Source organism: Aethalodelphis obliquidens, unplaced genomic scaffold (genome assembly GCF_003676395.1).
Source record: "Aethalodelphis obliquidens isolate GAN/ISIS:26980383/991018 unplaced genomic scaffold, ASM367639v1 scaffold31, whole genome shotgun sequence".
NCBI lineage: Eukaryota > Metazoa > Chordata > Mammalia > Artiodactyla > Delphinidae > Aethalodelphis > Aethalodelphis obliquidens.
The window spans coordinates 3,654,583-3,675,883 of NW_020837975.1; the positions used below are offsets into that span (position 1 = coordinate 3,654,583).

General features: G+C 37.4%; 1 protein-coding gene across 4 annotated transcripts in view; it reads left to right on the top strand.

Annotated features, from left to right (window-relative positions):
• Nucleotides 1–10,566, top strand: part of BMP5 (bone morphogenetic protein 5) — a 118,194-nt gene extending 107,628 nt beyond the window's left edge. Inside the window, exons 5-7 of one of the 4 annotated variants that reach the window (XM_027126779.1) lie at nt 3,335–3,411; nt 4,708–4,818; nt 8,568–10,566. In XM_027126779.1, the coding sequence (XP_026982580.1) occupies nt 3,335–3,411; nt 4,708–4,818; nt 8,568–8,717 (338 nt within the window). In that variant the 3' untranslated portion in view covers nt 8,718–10,566. The remainder of the gene's footprint in view (nt 1–3,334; nt 3,412–4,707; nt 4,819–8,567) is intronic. The other 3 variants (XM_027126778.1, XM_027126780.1, XM_027126781.1) reach the window with 3 other exon arrangements.
• Nucleotides 10,567–21,301: the final 10,735 nt, after the last annotated feature.

Sequence of the window (21,301 nt, forward strand, 5' to 3'; positions counted from 1 at the left end):
TTAATTTCTTTGCCTTTCCTCCCACAGTTTATTCTGCCAACCATTTAGTAAACCTAACTGCAGACTTTGCTGGTTTGGGTACAACATTTACTCAGTATCCATTCATTTTTATTTCTGACAGACTAAGCATATGGTCCTAATGCTCTATGAAATCAGACTCTTGGAACAAGATTCTGTTATAAATTTATTGCTCGTTACCTTTATGTGATGTTACATTATATACATCACTGAGCCTGCATGAAAAGCTGCATAGATGAAACAGATCTATTTTGACTTTTGAGTTTGACTTTCTTTCTTTTTTTATAAACATGGAATTCAAATAACCTTAGACATAGTTTATGGCTTTTCAGATATACTTGAATGTGTTATTGGCTATAAGGTCTTTATTCACATTCCATGCCTTTCATTAAGACAAGGATAAATGAATAAATATTCCCATGACTGTCTGATGCAGGGTTCGGCAAAGTAAGGCCTAAGAGTCCAATCCAGCCATCGCCTGTTTTTGTACCGCCCAATTGCTAACAATGGTTTTTACATTTTTAGATGTGTGAAAAATACTCGAAATAGAATAATACTTTGTTTCACTCAGAAATTATATGAAATTGAAATTTTAGGCTCCATAGCAAAATTTTATTGCAATATAGCCATATCCATCCATTCACATACTATCTACGGCTGCTTTCATGCTACTGGGGCAGAGTTGAGTCACTGAGAGGGGGAAACTTGTAGCCTGAAATATATACTATCTGTCCTTTTTGAGTAAACGTTTGCTGGTCCCTGGTCTAATGCATAGCTGACTTTATTTTTAAAAAATTCTAAATATCAAGAAGTTTATGCATGGCTTCCCTGGTGGCACAGTGGTTGAGAATCTGCCTGCTAATGCAGGGGACACGGGTTCGAGCCCTGGTCTGGGAAGATCCCACATGCCACGGAGCAACTAGGCCTGTGAGCCACAACTACTGAGCCTGCGCATCTGGAGCCTGTGCTCCGCAACAAGAGAGGCTGCGATAGTGAGAGGCCCGTGCACCTCAATGAAGAGTGGCACCCGCTTGCCACAACTAGAGAAAGCCCTCGCACAGAAATGAAGACCCAACACAGCCAAAAATAAATTTAAAAAAAATAAGAAGTTTATGCAGTCAAACTAATATTAGAATTAGTTATTCCTTTTCCCTAAAAATGATGCAGGGTTCAAACTTATCCATTTCATGGTATTATACTTATTATTACAGTACCCTTGTTTATTGCCTGGACAAACTTAATTCCATTTGCTATTTCAATTAGGAGAAAAGTTTACCCAAAGAAGAAGAATGCTAAGTTTCAAATAAATTCCCTTTTCTCCATTTCCTGTCATTATCTATATATTTAATTTGTTTTAATGAAGGTAATTGCACACAGGAATAACTCTGATCTAGAAGTAAAAGAGTCTCTGTGTTCAAATTTAATCATCATCTTATTTTCTAGACTCACATTAAATAAATAATTAGTTGAAGTCACTGTGAAAGGCAGACGACAGGGCCCGTTAAGACAGGCCCCTTGGATCTTTGATGTGCCTACATTTTCTTAGAGGTTGAGGATAATTAAACTGGAAGGTGACACCTTAAGACAGGCTGCTCTTCACAGTGAACTGCTACATTGATTTACCAGAGACAACTGTCAGAGTGAAAGTAGCATTTATTCCTAGATGAAAACATTAGCTGTTTTCTTTGAAAATAAATTATTTTGTGGCTCCCATCACCCTAAATTTTTTCCTCTTTCATTTATTTGTGTTAGAAATAATTAAAATGGGTTAGCTTTTTGAATATTATTTATATAAATTATGAATAAACCCCAGAGACAATAATATAGAGAGATTTTTTGTGTTTCTGCAGTGTTTTACTTTATTCCAGACGTGATTGGGGATTCTCTATTCTTAATTCCTTTAATCAGTTATCAAAGGTTATGGGTTTTTCAGATTATATTCCAAAATAAGTCCTGGAAATCATGTATTTTCTTTGCTACAAGTCATTTCTGGAATATTCTGAGGAATTCATTCTTTGATTCCTCAAATATTTATTGAGTACTTACTGTGTGCCAGGCACTGTTCCTGAGATTTGGGGTATATCAGAGCACCAAATGGGACCAGACAAGATTTTTACCCTTGGGGAGCTGACATTCTAGAGGGAAGAAACAGGCAAGAACCAAAGTACATGATAAATAAGTAAATGGCGTAGCATATTAAGAGATGATCAGCAAAATGGATAAAAAAAAATCAGAGCAAGGCGGGAGAGAAATATCGGAGTGGGAGTTGGGATCTGAAATAGGGTAGTCAGTGAAGGCCTTGTTGACAAGGTGATGCTTAAGCAAAGAACTGAAGAAGCTTTGAGACTTAGATAAGTAGATATCCAGGGGAAGAGCATTGCAGGGAAGGGGGGTGGGATGAGAGTGAAGACCCCAAGGTGGGAGAAAGCGGACCTGTGTGCAAAACAACAAGGAGACGTCATGGCCTGATAAGGGAACCGCGGTGGGACATTTTGCTGGAGCGTGGCATAATTGAGCTGACTCTTGGCTGCTTTGATATGGGGGTGGGTTGGGGCAGGGCAGAGCAGGAAGAATAGCAGTGAGGATGTGGCAGTAATTCAGGAGAGAGATGGTGCTGGTTTGGACCAGAACCCATCATGGAGGTGGTGAGGGTGGGTGAATTTTGGATGTATTTGGAGGTGAAATGTGTAAGGATTTCCTGACAGATTGGATGTGGAGGTGAGAAATAAAATGAGTACGTTTTGACTCCAGTTTTTGTGTTTGTTTCTTTTGCCTGGGAAGTTGCTATCTGTCCTCTATAGGTGGAACTAGTTTGGGGGTGAGGGGGGAGGCAATCAGAAGCTCCACTTCGGGTATCCTGAGTTTGAGATATTTATTAAGATAAAATCAACTCTGTAGCATCCCAGTTGGTCCTCTCCCAGTGTTTGTCTCATGGAAGAATAAAAGAAGTGTTGTTTGAATATTTAATATACATGAATATAGTAAGCACCACTGTAGTTTGAGTGAATTAATGAAAGCATTCATTGAGTGCCAGGTGTCAGGCTGTTCACCATCACAACACAAAGGATACAACCTGATCCTTGTTAGAACTTCTCAAGGTACATGGTGTTGTCTGCATTTTACAGAAGGAAACATTCAAGGCTAGTGACTTGCTTGAAGTTCACGTGGCTAGTAAGTGGCTTTCACTTTGAGATTCAAACTCATGTTTCACGACTTCAAATACAGCCTCCTTTTGATTTTATCAGTGAACTCACAAAAGAAATATTAGTATACCTGATAGACTGCCGTTTGTTGAAAATCTGATTTTTATCTTCAGACTATAACACAAGTGAACAAAAACAAGCCTGTAAGAAGCATGAACTCTACGTGAGCTTCCGGGATCTGGGATGGCAGGTAAGAATGGTCAGCCAACATGGCTGCTTCTTTTTTGCTTTATTATCAATCCTGAATTACTCAGAATCTTTGTCAGGAATTTTTCCTATACAGTAACCAATTATTTTCGACGTGACTATTCAGTATATAGATTATCCACATCATTTTTATTTCTCCATTATCCTTTCACCATTGAAACATAACAGAGTTTATGGTTAAAAAAAAATTACGCTGAAGAAGAAATGCACACTTAGAGAGTGAAAAAAAACCCCCTGTTGTTTAAATATCCCCAAGTTTTCATTTTAATACCATTTTTCAGATTAACTCAAGCAATTTCCATTTGCCTCCTATGGTCCCAAACTATTGGTATAAGAAATAGAATCCTTGACTATGTCTCTGTCATAAGGTAGATCTACAGAAAAAAATTTTTTTCTTGTACTTAAAAATCTTATTGCTTTCTTTTACATCTGCTTCACAAACAGGGTGGGAAGGAGGATTTAACCAAAATAATTTTTAATGGCTCTGTGTTGAAATAGTTTAAATTGGATTGCCTAGATTACATTATTCCATTACATTGGATCCTCAGAATATGAGCTATTATACTGAGAAATAATATTAACAAGTAAGCATTTTTAAATTTACATGAATTGTTCAATAATTTTACATCGGTGACAAGTTTTACGTCTCTGGAAAAAAAATCAGGGCCACCATTATAAGTGCCAACTTTTTAGCTTCCTAAAATTTTTCACATACAGTGCTCAGGAATTTTCTCCAATTCATTTCTTTTAAAGAGACTATAAAGTTAACACATGAATGGAAAGAAAAATAGGACAAGGCACAAATCTTACAGCTTTAGGAGCTTGTCAAGCTTCTAAAGCAGGAATGAGTTAGTAAGAAGTAATGAGAATGATCTCAATTAAGTTTATTCTTCTTTTCCTTTCTGGTTCACTTGAACTTTCCAGAGTTCATCATTTCCTGTTTAAACAATATTTAGAATGCTATTTCATGATTAAGGCTTTATTCATGAATACATGGGTTAATACAGGCTATGAATATCTTACATAGTGACCTCTTGGGAGAAATTACAGAGGACAATTTCTTGTGAAAATATTTATACTTTTGTTGTAAACTTTAACTTAACCATAAATTAAGGGCTTGGGGGAGGCTGTCCTATTACAGTAATTGTTGGACCAAGAAGAGAAACCAATCCAGATTATATTATATTATATTAATTATATTTGAGTATTCTTTAAGAATTGATTTTCTGTGTTTTTATTTTGGTGATATTATTTCTTCTTCTCTTCTTGTGCATTTTAGGACTGGATTATAGCACCAGAAGGATATGCTGCATTTTATTGTGATGGAGAATGTTCTTTTCCACTCAATGCCCATATGAATGCCACCAACCATGCCATAGTTCAGACTCTGGTATGCTTTCTTTTTGCAGGATGGAAAGTGGTTTATTATGCAAACTTCCTATAAAGTTATTTCAAAGGAAAGCATCCATTTATAGTTAGAACTGCATTTTCTTCTCTTCTCAAACTCCTAAAGTAACAATTGTGCCAAAGTAACAATTGTCGATATAGTCAGGAAATTTAGGCTGGCCTAAAGAATAATTCTGATTCCAGAATGGGGAAGGATTCAGTGAGGAAAATTGGAGTAATCACATAAAGTGGTCATTGTGTACTGATTTTTTCATTAGACAATATGACTAACCACACAGGCGCTGTTTCTAACCTAACAATTCATTAGCAGTCATTGCAAAAGCATTGAATGACAGTTGTACTGAATTTCATCTGAGGGTTTTTTCTCTCATCATTTAAGAATGTTCTATAACGTACTTTGGTATTATGGAAGCTCTTCAATGTATTATAGAGTATAAGTAGAAGATTGGTTTCTATTTTTTGATACTTTTTTTTCTTTATAATCTTTAAGGTGGAAATTAGCCTTCCTTTTGTCCCTTCCACACTTAGGAATATAACAGTGACTTAATCTCTAATAATCTAGGCTTATTTTTGTGAAAAAGATAATGAAATGTTTATTTCATCATCTCTAAATGGTCATACTGTATCTAATGAGCTCATGAAACCCCTTGAGAGTCTGATGTGCCTGCCTTACTGTGTGTGACTTGATATGTGGGGTGAGGGGAGGTCAGCCTCTGGAAGACTAGGGAGAGGCTTCTAGAAGATGCATAGCCTACATGATGTGATCCCACATTAAAGTTTGGGTTCATAGGAGCATTTCAACTAAAAGTTATTAGGACAGAAGGAAGGGAACACATTATTTTAGAATCAAGACAATGATGGGATGGGAGTAGAGTCACTTGGTGGATGGTAGTAGGAGAGCAGGAGCTATTAGAAGAACATCTGTCTTTGTGGGTGAGGCTTGTTTATGACCAACAGAGATAGTAACTATTAGAATTTGTGAGGAGTTAACTCTTCAGAAGATTACCTTTTTTCACACTTAATTTACAATTTAAAGCTGATGGAAATAACATCCCAGTTTCCTTATGAATAAAGAACTGTATGTATACATTGACAGATTAAATCATTTGACTTGATGCTTTGCTGGCATCTTTCTGACCTCAGAGGTACTGCAAGATAGCTAGACACCAAAGATACATATCTATGGCAAGTAAAGCATAGATATTGTCAAAACCTTGGATTAGAGAGGAAATAGAGAGATAAAACAAATATATATTTTTAAAGGTAGTCATTTATAAATATTCTTTTTTTGCCCAAGTTTGAAGATATGCATTTATTTCAGAATACAATCACATAAAATTATCAGGTTGCTTTTTAATAATGAATGGAAAACATTTGCTCATGTTTATCCTTCCCCAACACCGATTTTTCCACCCTAGATTTCTTTGATATATCATACCCAGAAAACCCATATGTCTAGGGAGAAACTCTTATTTCCTTCTTGATAACAACATTTATATTGATTTAAAGAAAACCTTAGTTTGCTATGGCTCTTATTTCACTGTCTAAAGTGAAGAACCAGAGTCTAAATTCCAACCAGCAGGCTCGCTCATGCTTGCTTTGATGTTGCCAGTGCCATAGAAATATTCTTCTTTTTATTGATTCTTGACCAATAAGGTTGCCATATGCAAAATATAGAGTAAATTCCTGGGGCTATTTTAAATTCTCATATTCCTTCATCTTTGCTATCTATAAATATAAGCACTTCTTGATATAGAATATCATTACTGGAGCAGGTATGTGGTACAAGGAAGGGTATATTGTATTCAAATTTCCTCCAGGAAAAGAATGTCTGTGGAGTCCAGCCTTCTATTCTTCTGTATGAGAATTCACATTCTGAAACGTGAGTCATCTGAAAACAATCGCAGAGAGAGGAGCGCTGCTGTCTCACACCTGAAAGGAAGAGGCCTGGTCACTGTCTTTCTGTCTAGTCACGACAGAACAGCCACTATTAGCCTATAGAGAAATGCCACTTAATTTCCCAGCAGTTAAGCTCTTTGTACTGTCAATGACTTAGAGAGCTTCCTGTGTTTCCTTAGATATGCATCCAAGTTCCCTCAGGCTATACAATGCTTAAGTATGGAAAAAACTCTTTGTCAAATACCCCCCATCTCTCTCTTTTTTTCTTTTTTAAAAAATATATAATTATATACTGTCAGCTTTTAGGACTGTAGTCTAGAAGGCAGCGTCTAAAAACAAACATTTTTTAAAACACTGACACAGACTTGGAACAGGACCCTGGTCTGGATCACTGTCCTGGGATGTGGAGCATAAAGTCATCCCAGAACTTTAAGGGATGTGGGAAGTTTGGTGGGTTCCCCCCCACCCCGCCCCGGCATTGTACACTCTCTGTGTTTGTCCTATGAAGGACATGAAACAAGAAGACAGACGTGTTTGTTGTTAAAGGAGAGCAGGTTTGTGACAACTGTTTGAGAAATGATTGAAGAACAATCCCATTTTTTCAGAGTGATGGCTTGGTGAGGCGGTCCTTGAAGCAGGGGGTTATCCATCACTGGTGTGAGAGTTGAGGACGTTAAAGCCGAGGAGGGCTGCAGGCTGCATCTGAAATTGGGAGAAACCATCCAGCTTGCAGTTTTGTGAGGTCTTAGGAAATTTCACATCCGTGTCCGATCACCTCATTTTCCTGCTGTGTCTGTCCATAGGCAGGGCTCCTATATCATTTCAGTCAGGAGGTTGTGCAGCCAAGATTCTAAGAGCTGTATTTTCTCTTTGTAGATCCCTAAGGACTCTGCAGTGGGACTTCCCATCAACTCCTCTGGAGGAAGGGCCGGGGGCAGCAGGGGTGGGTGGGAAATGGGGTACAGTGTTCTGGCTCCTTCCTTGATTATTGAACATCAGAGGCAAACCTGCCAGTCTGATCAAAGTGAGAACAAACCCTTTACTTAAGCATTTCATTGTCCATGTACAGCTGCCTTTTCAGGCTTTGGTGGGGAAGATGGATATTTAATTTTTAAAATATCTAGGCTCCTTGCCTCTGCTTTAGCTTAGCCTGCTTTTTGGCACTTGTCTAGGGGAGAAAGCAAGTCAAAGGATGTTACACTCTGGCCAATCTGATAAGAACTTATGGGGAGAATAGTTGAAATCATTGTTTTAAAGCAAGTATTGGATTTTACCTGGAGTTTATTTTGCTGTGATTTGTATGCTTCATTTATCATGGAAAATGAAGAGTTGGCACAGCTTTTAATTTTATTGTCAAACAAAGTTATTGATTTACTGTTTAGTTATCCTTTCAAAAATAATTCTTAGATCCACATCTTTCTACAGTGCAGTGGTATGGCTTCATTGATTTTGCATTTAGAACTTCTGTATTTCTCATGAAGTAAATAGAAGTGGTCATTTTAACCAAAAGCAACCCAGTGCTAGTTGCCATGTTCTTTCCTCCAGGAAAATTTCCACTGAATATTCCATAGAGAGAGTTTTCCTTCCTTGGTAGAATATTTTTTAAAGCGCCAACATGTAATTAGAACTGGTGGGTCGAGTCTAGGTGTTAATACTTAAGAATACACCCTTCACTACCAGCCCTACCCCACCCTGCCATGGAACATAAACAGAAGAAAGAGAGGTAGCTTAAGGGGGTGCTGATAGTCAGTGATAAAACAAGAATATTACTTTCAAGCTGCAGACAAAATGTCTATCTTAATTCTTAAAGAACAAAATGTTTTTCCCCCCCAGGTTCATCTGATGTTTCCTGACCACGTACCAAAGCCTTGCTGCGCGCCAACCAAATTAAACGCCATCTCTGTGTTGTACTTTGATGACAGCTCCAATGTCATTTTGAAAAAATACAGAAATATGGTAGTGCGTTCGTGTGGCTGCCACTAATATTAGATAATAATGGTAATAAGAAAAAGATCTGTGTTAAGGTTTATGACTACAATAAAAAGTATCCTTTCAGATAAAAGGGGAATTTCATAAAATTAGTCTGGCTCATTTCATCTCTCTAACCTATGTACAATATCATGTATATAGTCACTTTTATTTATTTAAAGGTATATATTCTCCTTTGTGGATGCCTTTTCAATAAAATGTATTTTATAGGTCACTGCAGTATGCAATAGATCACACAGTCTAACTTTCAATAGGATATGCTGAGTCCAATTCCATTTCAACATTTTTTAAAGTATTACACTTTTTACATAATTTTCTGAAATTAGGCAGAACTCCTTTGACTGTTAAGTATTGTTGAAGGAAACTGAATGCATTTGGTTAGGCTGTGCCAATGAAAACTCTGATAGGATATTTATTTAGAAATAAAACTTAACAAAATAACCACCCCAAACAAAAATTCTTGGAGGAACACAATTTTTCTTTGAGAGTTTCTGCTTCGTTAGATAAAGTGAAATGTTGAACTGGATTTGAATAAATAAATGGGAGGCAGAACACAGAAGCTGAAAGGTTGCACATAATTGTCATAACTATTTGTTTGAACAGAATTGGTGTAACTGTAGGAAAGCGTTCCTTCTTGGCTCATGGGTTGTAAATTTTTCAAAGAGCTCAAAGCTTCAGGAATTCTGTGGAGACAGACTTGAGCCTGTGTCCATAACTTTCCAAGTTAACACTAAAAAAGCATAGTACAACCTTCTTACCTCAAATAAATCATGTCTGCCTATTATCTAGAACACTACTGCTGCAGACATTTTTTCAGATTTAAAAACAGTCCAAAATAAAGAAACATTTACATGTGCTCCCCTACCCTCCCCACAGACAAGAGTCCCTGCATGCATAAAATATACCCGAGCAAAGAGGCCTACAGAGCCATTTTCTGTAGCTCTATTTTATAACTGAGTGTGCTGATTGATGGGATGCAAGGAATTTTATTTAGGGTAAAAGCACTGAAACTCAACTGGAGGAAATTACCCCAAATCCCAGAATGGCTTTGACAGAATTGCCATTTTGAAAGAACAGCTGAAATCCATTTTGCATATCTTGGAGAATGAGCTCATTGAAAACCTTATTTTCGAGGGGGATTTTGTAAACCTTCCTCCAAGCACAAATAATTCCAAATGGGAAGGTTCTGTTGTGTGTATGTGCATGTGTGTTCTTCCCTCGGAAATTAATTTATTTTCTCTCCCTTTTCTCTCTCTGCCTTTTAAGGCTTGTCTTTAACCCACTGACTTTTGGAAGAATGACATTTAGTGGAAAACTTGCTATTTATGTGGGCTCCACGGCTAGGATTATTTACAGTCCATCTAAAATATTCATAAAGCACCATTTATTAATCACCCTTTTGGACTTTTTAAGTAAAATTTGTATCAGAAATAGCTTTAAAATGTTATGGATTTGTTCGTGATTCAGGAATATTGCAATGTAGTTTTAAAATACAGTTTATCTTAAAGTAAATTTGATAATAACTCTATTTGGGGTACATTAAGTAATATATTTTTGAATTAATGGTATACCATTATAAGAATAAGAAACGAAAGTCTATTATATTATTCTTTAAATATGTTGTTTAAATATATTTCTATGTTTTAAAATACATTAAACTTGTGATGCTAGTTTTTATTGTGCTTCTTGATTTGGCTGTTTTTATTAAGAGGGATACGAAATGTCATAAATTGAGACTATAAGCATATCAGATGTAAAATGTTTGTGGATTACATGTTTTTAATTGCCAAAACTAGTTTTTGTGCTGTTGATAAATAACTCACTATTAAATGAGCAAAGCAACCATCCATGAATTAAATATTTTCTTGATCTGTTCAAACAACAAAGAAATATTTAATTTTTCTTTTTTTGTTTTCTTTTCCTTTTTCTTTCTTTTTTTTTCCTTTTTGGCCATGATATGTGGCTTGCAGGATCTTATTTCCTCAACCAGGGATCGAACCTGTGCCCCCTGCAGTGGAAGCGTGGAGTCCCAATCACTGGACCATTAGGGAATTCCCCAAAGAAATTTTTAAAATAGCAAAAATATGATTAGGTTGGGAAATTACCTTACTTATTCTCTTTCATTTAAAAAGGGAGATATTTGGCATTAGTATTTTCACATTTATATATATATATATATATATATATATAGTGTGTATGTATATATATACACATATATGTGCACATATGGCCTGTTACATTATTCTCAAATAACTATTATAGTAAATTCTTAGTATTACTTTGAATACTCAAGCTATTAGCAGAAATCAGAATAATTTGACCTATTTTAACAGGATCCAAACTCTTCAGTTCTTTTTAGCTAGTTATGTATTGGTTTCTTTGTCTGTATGTTTTTAATTTTTCTCCTTTATAGGTATTTTGCTTTGTAAAGTGGTCCTAATCCTTTTTGAAGTTAGAAGGGCATCAATTACAAATACTCATGTTCTTTAAAACTAAGGCAAATATAAATTGTCTGCATTGAAGTAAAGAAAGAATACACAAAAAAGAAAATGCAAAATTATTTTTTTCTCAAGTAAAGAATTGTCATTTTATAATCCCTGTATCACTATCATTAAATCTGAGCCAGTGCCTACTGGCTACTATACAGTCTGGCAAACTTCATTTCTCAAGACATTTACAGTGAATGATTAGGTTCCTCTGTAGCTCCATTCAAGGCAGAAGAAATCCTCATTCCCAAACACAGGTCACTGTCTCATAACCATTCAATCAACTGCTCAATGGATCATACAGTCTTGCTCTCAGATTACCTGCTTTTCTATGTTTTTCCTTTTGCAGTTTTTTTTTTGTGTGTGTGGGGGGCGGTGGCTGGAACTTTTTGAACTTACAAGTGAAGATGCCTTTGATGATAAAGTAGATACATCGCTAAGTATACATCTATACATCTGAAATTTATCAAGTTTGGTTAAGATCATAACTGGAGAAAAAGTAGGAAAGTAACAATCAATGCTAATATTTATTCTTATGTACGCAGAAAAGTAACACTCTATCCAAGTTAGCAATTTTTAAAAAGCCAAGGTTCTGCAAAAATCACTTCCAAGTCTCTTGCCATATTTGTTAGAAGCTGTTTGAAAGATGGGGATTTCAAAGACAGGAGAACCTGGATCAGATACAGCCTTTAAAATTACACAGAAACTTCAGACTTTTAAAAACATGCACTTTAACCTTTGCATCTTAGTTTCAACTTTACAGAGGCAGCTAGCCTCCAATCAGTGGGGAGAGGATGGGGAGATGCACTTCAGCCTCAAATCCTGTGGCTTATATATAGGAGGGTAAGAGAGGAAACGCTGCCAAACAGCCTCCTCACTAAGCATCTGGAAACAGGACCTAAGCTGATGGTTCAGTGGGTTGTGGTCAATGTTTTCTTCCCAGTTCATTGTGACTACATGGTGAAATACAATACAACCGACCTAAAAAAACTACAGTGGTTATCATCCTGCAGATACCTATAGGAAAAGCCCAAACTAGGAAAATAATTTTCTACCTTGAGCCACAGGCCAATTAAGATGTCTTCAATTATGTATCTTTATACTTTCTTCATTAAAACACACAATACATACACACTTGTAAGTGTATTTATTTAAATAAAACACATATACACACATACTTATATAAAGATGTATTGTTTTAAAGAAGAGAGAATAAAAACATGAATACAAAATCTTTTAAATGAACCCATAGAACTTCTGGGAAGGAAAAATATAATACTTAATTTAAACTTTATGGGATATGTTATGGGAAAAGTAGTGAGCTGAAAGACAGATCTGAAGGAATTATCTGGAAGGCAGCTTTGAGACAGATAAAGTGATAGAAAGTCAAAAAGAACTTAAAGTAAACTGAGTAATAACATCAATTTAATCTATATTCCAGAGAATTGGGGACAATTTGAGGGCAAACAGGTAATCACTATCCTCAAATTGCTCAGAAAAAATAGCTGTTATTTGGAATTCTCTACCCAGCAAAACTATTTCAAACATTAGGGCAAAAGAAAAATATTCTCAGGCAAAGAAAAATGAGAATTTACCACCAATGACAAAGCCACTGCTAAAGGTTTTACCTCAGAAAGAGCCAAAACTAACCCCAAAAGGAAATGTATACAAATATGATGAACAAGAAAATAGTAAACATGGGGATAGATTAAGATAAAAATGTCTAATAATTGTGGTTTATAACAGCAAGAGAGTTAAATGACATTAAATAGGGTTAACTACAGCAAAGTACAGTACAACTATAGAATGTATTATGGAAGGTGGATGGTCGGAAATATATGTTTTGTCTTTTACTTGATGATAATGATTAAGTTAGACTGTTAACTACAGAACACAATGCATATTTTGAACCAGGGTTGGCAAACTCTTTCAGTAAAAAATGTGATAATAAATATTTAAGGCTCTGTGTTTCTGTTGCAACTACCTACCTCTGCTACTGCAGTGTGAAAGCAGCCATCCACCATATGTACACTAATATGTGTGGATCTGTTCCAATAAAACTTTATTTACAAAAACAGGTTGTAGGTAGGATTTGGCCCATAGACTGTAGTATGCTGACATCTATTCTAAACCAGTAGAGGGAATAATTGCAATGTGGTAAAATGTAATCAATTCAACAAGATTAAAAAAAAGAGAAAAGGATAAAAAGAAACATAGCAAAAAGGAAGTATTGCATATAATAATATGATAGAACTAAATCTGACATGGTCATATAGTATTAAATGTAAATGGACTAAAAAGATCACTATTACCAGATTGGATTTAAAATAATAACTTCAACAACTAGTTACATTCTGTTCAAAAGAGGCACACCTATGGGCTTCCCCGGTGGCGCAGTGGTTGAGAGTCCGCCTGCTCCTGCAGGGGACGCAGGTTCGTGCCTCAGTCCGGGAGGGTCCCACATGCCGCGGAGCGTCTGGGCCCGTGAGCCATGGCCGCTGAGCCTGCGAGTCCGGAGCCTGTGCTCCGCAGTGGGAGAGGCCAGCAGTGAGAGGCCCGCGTACCACAAAAAAAAAAAAAAAAAAAAAAGAGGCACACCTAAAACTTAAAAACACAGGAAGGTTGAAAGTAAAATGAAGATAAATATATATCAGGCAATACCCATGACAGCAAAACTGGGTTAATCATATTAAGCCATTTCTAGGGAAATGAGGGTCAAAACATATCAATAAAACTTGTAATCACTATTGTCATTTCTAAGCTTAGATGTAAGACATGGGATTCCATTTCAGAGTCATACAAAGTAAAAATTGATAGAATTTCAAGGAGAAATTAAAACCGTACCTTTTTAGTGAGAGGTTTGAGCAAACCTCTCTCGCTAACTGACAGATTAAGAGAAAAATGATCAGCGAAGATAGAGCAAATATACCCATTTAACAAACATTAATTAATTAACATGTAGAGAACATTGAAGAATACACATTATTTTCCAGCAAATGTGGAAAATGTATGAAAATCGATCATTTCACCCAACTTCAAAAACTAAGGCTGCTAAGTCAAACCACTTTGGTGACAAGAATATGTGGGTGTATTGGAAGAATTTATTTCTCCCTTGTCTTTCTTGAGATATGCAAGTAAATAATGAACAGAGTGCATCCTTTAGAAAGATTGCATCTGTGGGGATAGAGCGCTTCCTTTTGAATATAAGGACATACTGTTAGATTAATAATTGTTTTTCTGGGTTTTTTTCCACCACTAAATTCCTTTAGAAGGATGGGAAACACATTATTATACTTTGTGCTTCCTCCATTCTTCAAAATTATGGTGTATTACTCTGTATTTTTTTAATCTAGAATTTTCTACAGAAGGTTAGATAATTGTAACAAATTATTTTAGGAAATGAGATAAAGAGAAATAAAATGGTAATTAAAACAGAAAATTTTTAAAAAGGACATACTGTTGTTGCCTATTCAATTTTTGGCAAGTCTTCTCATAAAATAGTTTCTAGAATGGCTTTTAAAATTGCCTGTTTAAAATTAATAAACAAAAAAATGATTTTACCTTGGCATATAATATTATTTCTTAAGGTTATTAAGACTGGTCATTTGAAAACTAATTGTCTTTGAGATGAAGGTCTACAATACTCAACAACACTTGTTGATGTCAGTAAGCCTGTCTAAGGTGTCCTACTTAGGACATGAAATAAAGCATAAGGAAATGAATAAGCAATTCTCCAAAGATGTTGTGAAAAAAAGGAAAAATATTTGAAAAATCTTGGCTATTGAACATAATGGATCCAATGAATCTCATCTCATACAAACCTCCTAGTGTTATTACTAAGTCAAAATAAATTAAAGTACTTTTTATATCCCCAGTATGTGAACACAGCTTCCTGACCTTGATAACATTTTTTTCATTCCTGGGGAATGCCCTCCCTCAGTTCTGCCTGGTGATATTCTACCTATTCCTGGAGGCCCTTCTCATTTGCTACTTCCCTCAAAAAGACCAAATACACCAAACCAGATGTGTTTGATCCCTCTAATAAGCCACCACAGCCCTCTTGCTTCTGAGACATGCTTCCCATTATGCCGGCTACTATAGTTATTTGGAAAAACCTTCTACATTGTAAGATGAAGACATTTACCATATCCACTCATTTATTAATTCCTTAAAAATTATCATGAAGATATTCTTGGAGCTGATGTTCTAGAAATGATTTGGAAATGAATAGCTTAATGTATTACTTTAATGGGAAACAGCAAACATAAAGGCAATACTGTCAAAATTGAGATAGAAGGGATTAGATTCCTTATTTTATTTTATTTTATTAAAAAAATTTTTTTTGACCATACCAAGCAGCATCAGGGTTTTTAGGTCCCTGACCAGGGATCAAATCCATGCCCTCTGCGGTGGGAGCGTGGGGTCTTAACCACTGGATGGCCAGGGAAGTCTCGAGATTCCTTATTTTAAAATGAATGTCCCCAAAATATCTTTCACTTTTAGGGCATTCCATTCTAATCTCCATTTCATTAAGGTTTTTGTTTTTGTTTGTTTGTTTTTCCTGAGGTTTTATCTTGTTCTTTTGTTTGGAACATATTCCTCTATTTCTTCATTTTGCTTGACTTGCTGTGTTGGTTTTTATGCATTAGATGAAACAGCCCCCCTCTCTCAGTCTTGTAGGGTTGGCCTTGAGAAGATGATGAACCTCATTGTTCAGCCCTGCCCTAGCTCTTGGCCAGCTCTCAAACTTTTGTGATTGTCCAAGCAGCCTACTTTACTTGAATAGCTCCCAATAGTTGAAGGTGTGCCAAGACAGTCAGTGTTCCAAAGGGGAGGATCTCAGTCAGCACCTAGATTCAGGCTGATTGGCAGCTTGACCCTCAGGCAGCAGCTTTTAAGTGATGCAAATATACAAGGTCCTGTGGGACCAGAAGCATAAACCGTGCTCAGGGTCAGGAGATCTAGAGGTGTCCCCTGGCGACTGTTGCAAAAATCGGGGCTCCATAGGAATGTGTAAGCTCCTTTCTGGGAGTGAGCTGCACTGAGGCAGAGGGAGACTGCAAAGCTGGCGTTCCCCAGCCCACCTTCACTGAGGGTACCCTGTAGCCTCTAGATGTGTGTTGAACCTGAAGCTTGCCCCTCGGGTTAAACTCCAGGACAAGCAAGTCATCCTCTTTCAGACAAAGGCTAGGGGTGTGTTTCAGGCTGCTGTCTGTGCAGTGCCCTGGGGTGGTAGTTGGCCAAGAACTCTGTCCTGATTGTTACAGCCCTGTGGGACTCAGGAACACAAGGCCCCCTGGGCACCAGAGCCAGATGATGCAGACATGTCCCCTGGGGGCCGCTGCAAAATTCAGGGCAGCAGACATACACAAGCTCCCCTCCAAGAGACGCTGGTGCTCTGAAGCAGGGCAGCCTATGTAAAATTGGTACGCACCCTCCGAGTTCTCAGGAAATGTTTACTGTCAGCCTTTAGATGTGTGTTTCATTAGAAGCCTGCCCCTCAGGTTGCAGCTACGACGATAAGATGACAATGTCTCAGGCTGTTGTCTGTGCAGTGCCCTGGGATGGCAGCCAGCCAAGAACTGTCTCTTCATCGTCACAGTCCCATGGGACCCAGGAAAGCAAGCCCCCTATGGCTTCCAGAGCCAGGTGATGAAAGGGCATCCCCTGGGTGGCAGCCACAGACACCGGTCACCAGATATAAAAACTGGGGCACCAGACATGGGAGATATTGGTCCTCTGGAGGATGTGGAGGGGATGTCCATTGGAGGGAGGCAGAGGCAGAGTGGGAAGATGGCCCTCAATGAAAAAAGGGGAAAAAAAGTAAAAGAAAGAAGAAAAAGAAAGAAAAAGAATAAAAAAGGAAGAAAAACGGAGGAAAAAAGGTAAAAGAAAAAAATTTAAAGAAAAAAAACGAGCGAGAAATGGCCCCTGCTGGCTAATCCAGGCAGAGGGGGGAGGGGTAGCGGGAAGATGTGCCCCCTGGCCTCCATCCTGGAGGGTCTCAGCGGTCCCCAGTCCTCAGACCAGTGCTTTAAAATGAGCAAACGGGTGTCTCTTGCATCAAGTCCCGGGCGGTTTTCTAGGGCCTCCTCTGCTGGGCGGCAAGCCTTGCGCAGACTGGAGGAGGCGTCTTCAGCTCATGACAGGCCACGGGTTTTGTGCAGGAACCACTTAGTTTCTAAAGCCCATGTTCTGCGGGCTCCTCTCTCAGGTACCGGACGTGGGGAAGGATGCTTTGCTCCTGGGGAAGCCCGGGCGTGAGCTCCCTGCCAATTGCGGGTCCCTGCATCTGTGGTGGATTCACAGAGAGACTGTCCCAGCCTTTCCTACTCCCTTCCGGGGGGTTTCCCTCTCGTTTGTCCCATGTGAAGGGGTCTCTTCACCAGTTTTTATGTCTTTTTCAGAGGACATTTTTCCTATATAGCTGTAGATTCAGTGCGCCCCTGGGAGGAGGTGAATTCAGGATCTTACCCATCATGGTATTGAACCGGAATCTCTAATTCTACTCTGGATAAAACAAGGAGCATAATGGGGCCCACAGGATGATTACTTCTCAATTATAGGAGGAAAAAAGCCTCTGTAAGGAAGGAAGTGCTGCTGCCTCGTTCCTATAGAGAAAAAACAGAAGGGAGCACAGAGACAAGAGAAGTGATTTCTGTAGCATCTTTGGGAAGAGCAGTCCAGGGTCTTTCTCCTATGAACATGGCCTGGATAAGGGGAAGGAAGGGGGGACCACTTACTGAGCTTCAGCCGAGGCTGGATTGCACCAAGTCGTTGAGAGTTTGATTTGGGACATGTTAATTTCTGAAGGAAAGGTCCAGAGACCGGTTAGAAACAGGCGTCCTGAGATTACAGGAGAGGTCCTGGCCAGACATATAAATCCGTAAGTCATCAACATGTGATGGTGTTTAAAACCACATGATCAGTGAGGTCACCACTGCAGATAGAGATACTGCAGTGAATGACAACCCTTCCTCACTTTCTCACCCACAGCTCATTCACGACGAGGTCTACCTGTGAGAAACAGGTATTGACATGAAGACAATCATGGTTCTGCTCCCATCTGCCAGGGGGCTTTATGAATCACCTTATCTCTGTTTACTGAGAAAAGTCAATTAGAACTCCCTATAATTTACGCAGAAAATAAAATGTAGGTATTAATGTACTAAACATATTTATATAACTTTTGTCATAATAATTTTTGCTGTGCATTTAAAAGAGTCCAAGGAGCTTCTGGAATGTGAATAGGGCAGTGAGATAAAACAGATAGATGAAACTAAATATCTGGGAACTGTTTGTATGAAATGTCATTGATATAAATGTTATATGCATATGAGTCCTTAATAAAGAACAAATTAAAAAGTAATGCATTTTGCCACAAATGAACCTATCTACAAAACATAAACAGACTCAGGGATATAGAGAACAGACTGGTGGTTGCCAAGGGTGAGGGGGTGAGGGAGAGGGATGGATTGGGTGTTTGGGATTAGCAGATGCAAACTATTATATATAGAATCGATAAACAACAAAGTCCTCCTGTATAGCACAGAGAACTATATTCAATAACCTGTGATAAACCATAATGAAAAGAATATTAAAAAAGAATGTATATATATGTATAACTGAGTCACTTTGCTGTGCAGCAGAAATTATCACATTATAAATCAACTATAGTTCAATAAAAACATTTTTTTAAGTCATGCATTATCTTTTATCAATTCTATATGTGTAATGGGGTGGGGGGGTAAGAGCCTTAATGATAGCATTAAAGTTTTAGGAGAGACATAAGGGAAGCATTTAAAATACTACTGAACATTGAAATGGCTCTCCAAGAAAATACTTTGAAAAACTCTATTGAAGTGCTGTTGATTTTTCATCATCCTTATTTCTCAACTTTGACGAGATACAATTCTGCCTGAACTCTTTGGCTGTAAGTTCCTTTGCATATTATTAAAATTTCTTTGGTTTACATAGCTTTACTTTGAGCTAAAGTATAACTATTTGCTGTTTGTAAAACTGAAGTTTTTTCTGCATTAGGACTTACTTGGTAAGAAAGTTTGTTTTCTAGAGAACTGCATACACTAACACCACATAATTTATATTACAAGGAAACAATATGAATACTAGTCCAACATTTTCTAGATGTTGCAGTATTAGTGTAACTATTCTGTAGGTGAACAATACCATTATTGGGTTAAGATGTGTTATTTATCATTAGATATAATCATGTACCACGTGTTAATACTATTTATAACAGTAGAACATATGGGTTTTTTTTTTCTGATACCTTTCTAGAATCTGTGCTGGTTGCTCTTATTTCAATTTTTACTAACTTTAAATATCAGTGCCTCAAATTTTGCCTCAGAGCCTGGAGAAGTCTTTAAAATATGTTCTGTGTTTTCTTTGTTTTATTATTCTAGGTTTCTAACAGTTCTCTTAGGAAGTGCTGTATCGTACATGATATTGTGGGAATTGATTCAGAAAAGTTTAGCCGAGTCTGCTGAATATTTAATTAGAATGAACATTTTGAAGAAGTCTGTGTTCTCACTTTGCCTTTCAAGCCTCTACTAACAAAGATGTGGAAAGGACCAAACAATCACATCAGGAAGACAAATGCTTCCTCTGTTTGGAAATAAGTACGCTAAACCAGTTAACTCTAATATTATTTGTGAAAAAGAAAATGAAATTAGAATTATGCTCGACCTGAAAAAGCTGTGTAAATTGACACATGTGTCATTCTTGATGGTCTAGGAAAAGTAGCTTTCCTTGTGAAAGATTTTAAGTTCCTACTTATTAAAATTACATGAGACACACTCTAAAGACAATACAAATTAAAACAATTGTTGAGAAAAAAGTATAGGAACAATCTAATAGAAAATTAGTAAAAGTTTGAACTGGCATTTCCCCCAAAAAGAAAGAGTTATGGCCAAGTAATATAAGTGACAATGTTCAACCTCACAACATTTATAAAAAAGCAGAGACCACAATGAGATAACATTTCACACCAGATTGGCAAATAGATTTTATCAAGGAATGTTTTAATATTGAGTGTGGGAGAGAATATGGATCATTACGCTGCTAATAAGAGTGTAAGTTGGTAAAATAATTTTGAAAACAATCTAGCTTAATCGTGTAAAGAATATTCACATATACTCTACCACCTAATGGTTCCTTTTCTAAATATTCACTATGGAAACACTTCTGGAGATCTGAACTAGGAAACGATACAAGAAGGCTTATAACAAAACTGTTTACCTTTTTTTTTTCACATCTTTATTGGAGTATAAATGCTTTACAATCTTGTGTTAGTTTCTGCACTATAACAAAGTGAATTGGCTATATGTATGCATATATACCCATACCCCCTCCCTCTTGAGCCTCCCTCGTACTCTCCCTATCCCATCCCTCTAGGTCATCACAAAGCACCAAGCTGATCTCCCTATACTATGTAGCAGCTTCCCACTAGCCATCCATTTTACATCTGGTAGTGTATATAGTCAATGCTACTCTCTCACTTCATCCCAGCTTCCGCTTCCCCCTCCCCATGCCCTCAAGTCCTTATTCCTTCCCTGCCACTAGGTTCATCCATACCGCTTTTTAAAATCTCATATATATGCATTAACATATGGTATTTTTCTTTCTCTTTCTGACTTACTTCACTCTGTATGACAGATTCTAAGTCCATCCACCTCACTACAAATAACTCAGTTTCGTTCCTTTTTACGGCTGAGTAATATTCCATTGTATATATGTGGCACATCTTTATCCATTCATCTGTTGATGGACACTTAGGTCGTTTCCATCTCCTGACTATTGTATATAGTGCTGCAAAGAACACTGTGGTACATGTATCTTTTTGAATTATGGTTTTCTCAGGGTGTATGCCCAGTAGTGGGATTGCTGTGTCATATGGTAGTTCTATTTTCAGTTTTTTTAAGGAACCTCCTTACTGTTCTCCATGGTGGTTGTATCAATTTACATTCCCACCAACAGTGCAGGATGGTTCTCTTTTCTCCACACCTTCTCCAGCATTTACTGTTTATAGAGTTTTTGATGACGCCCACTTTGATCGGTATGAGGTGATACCTC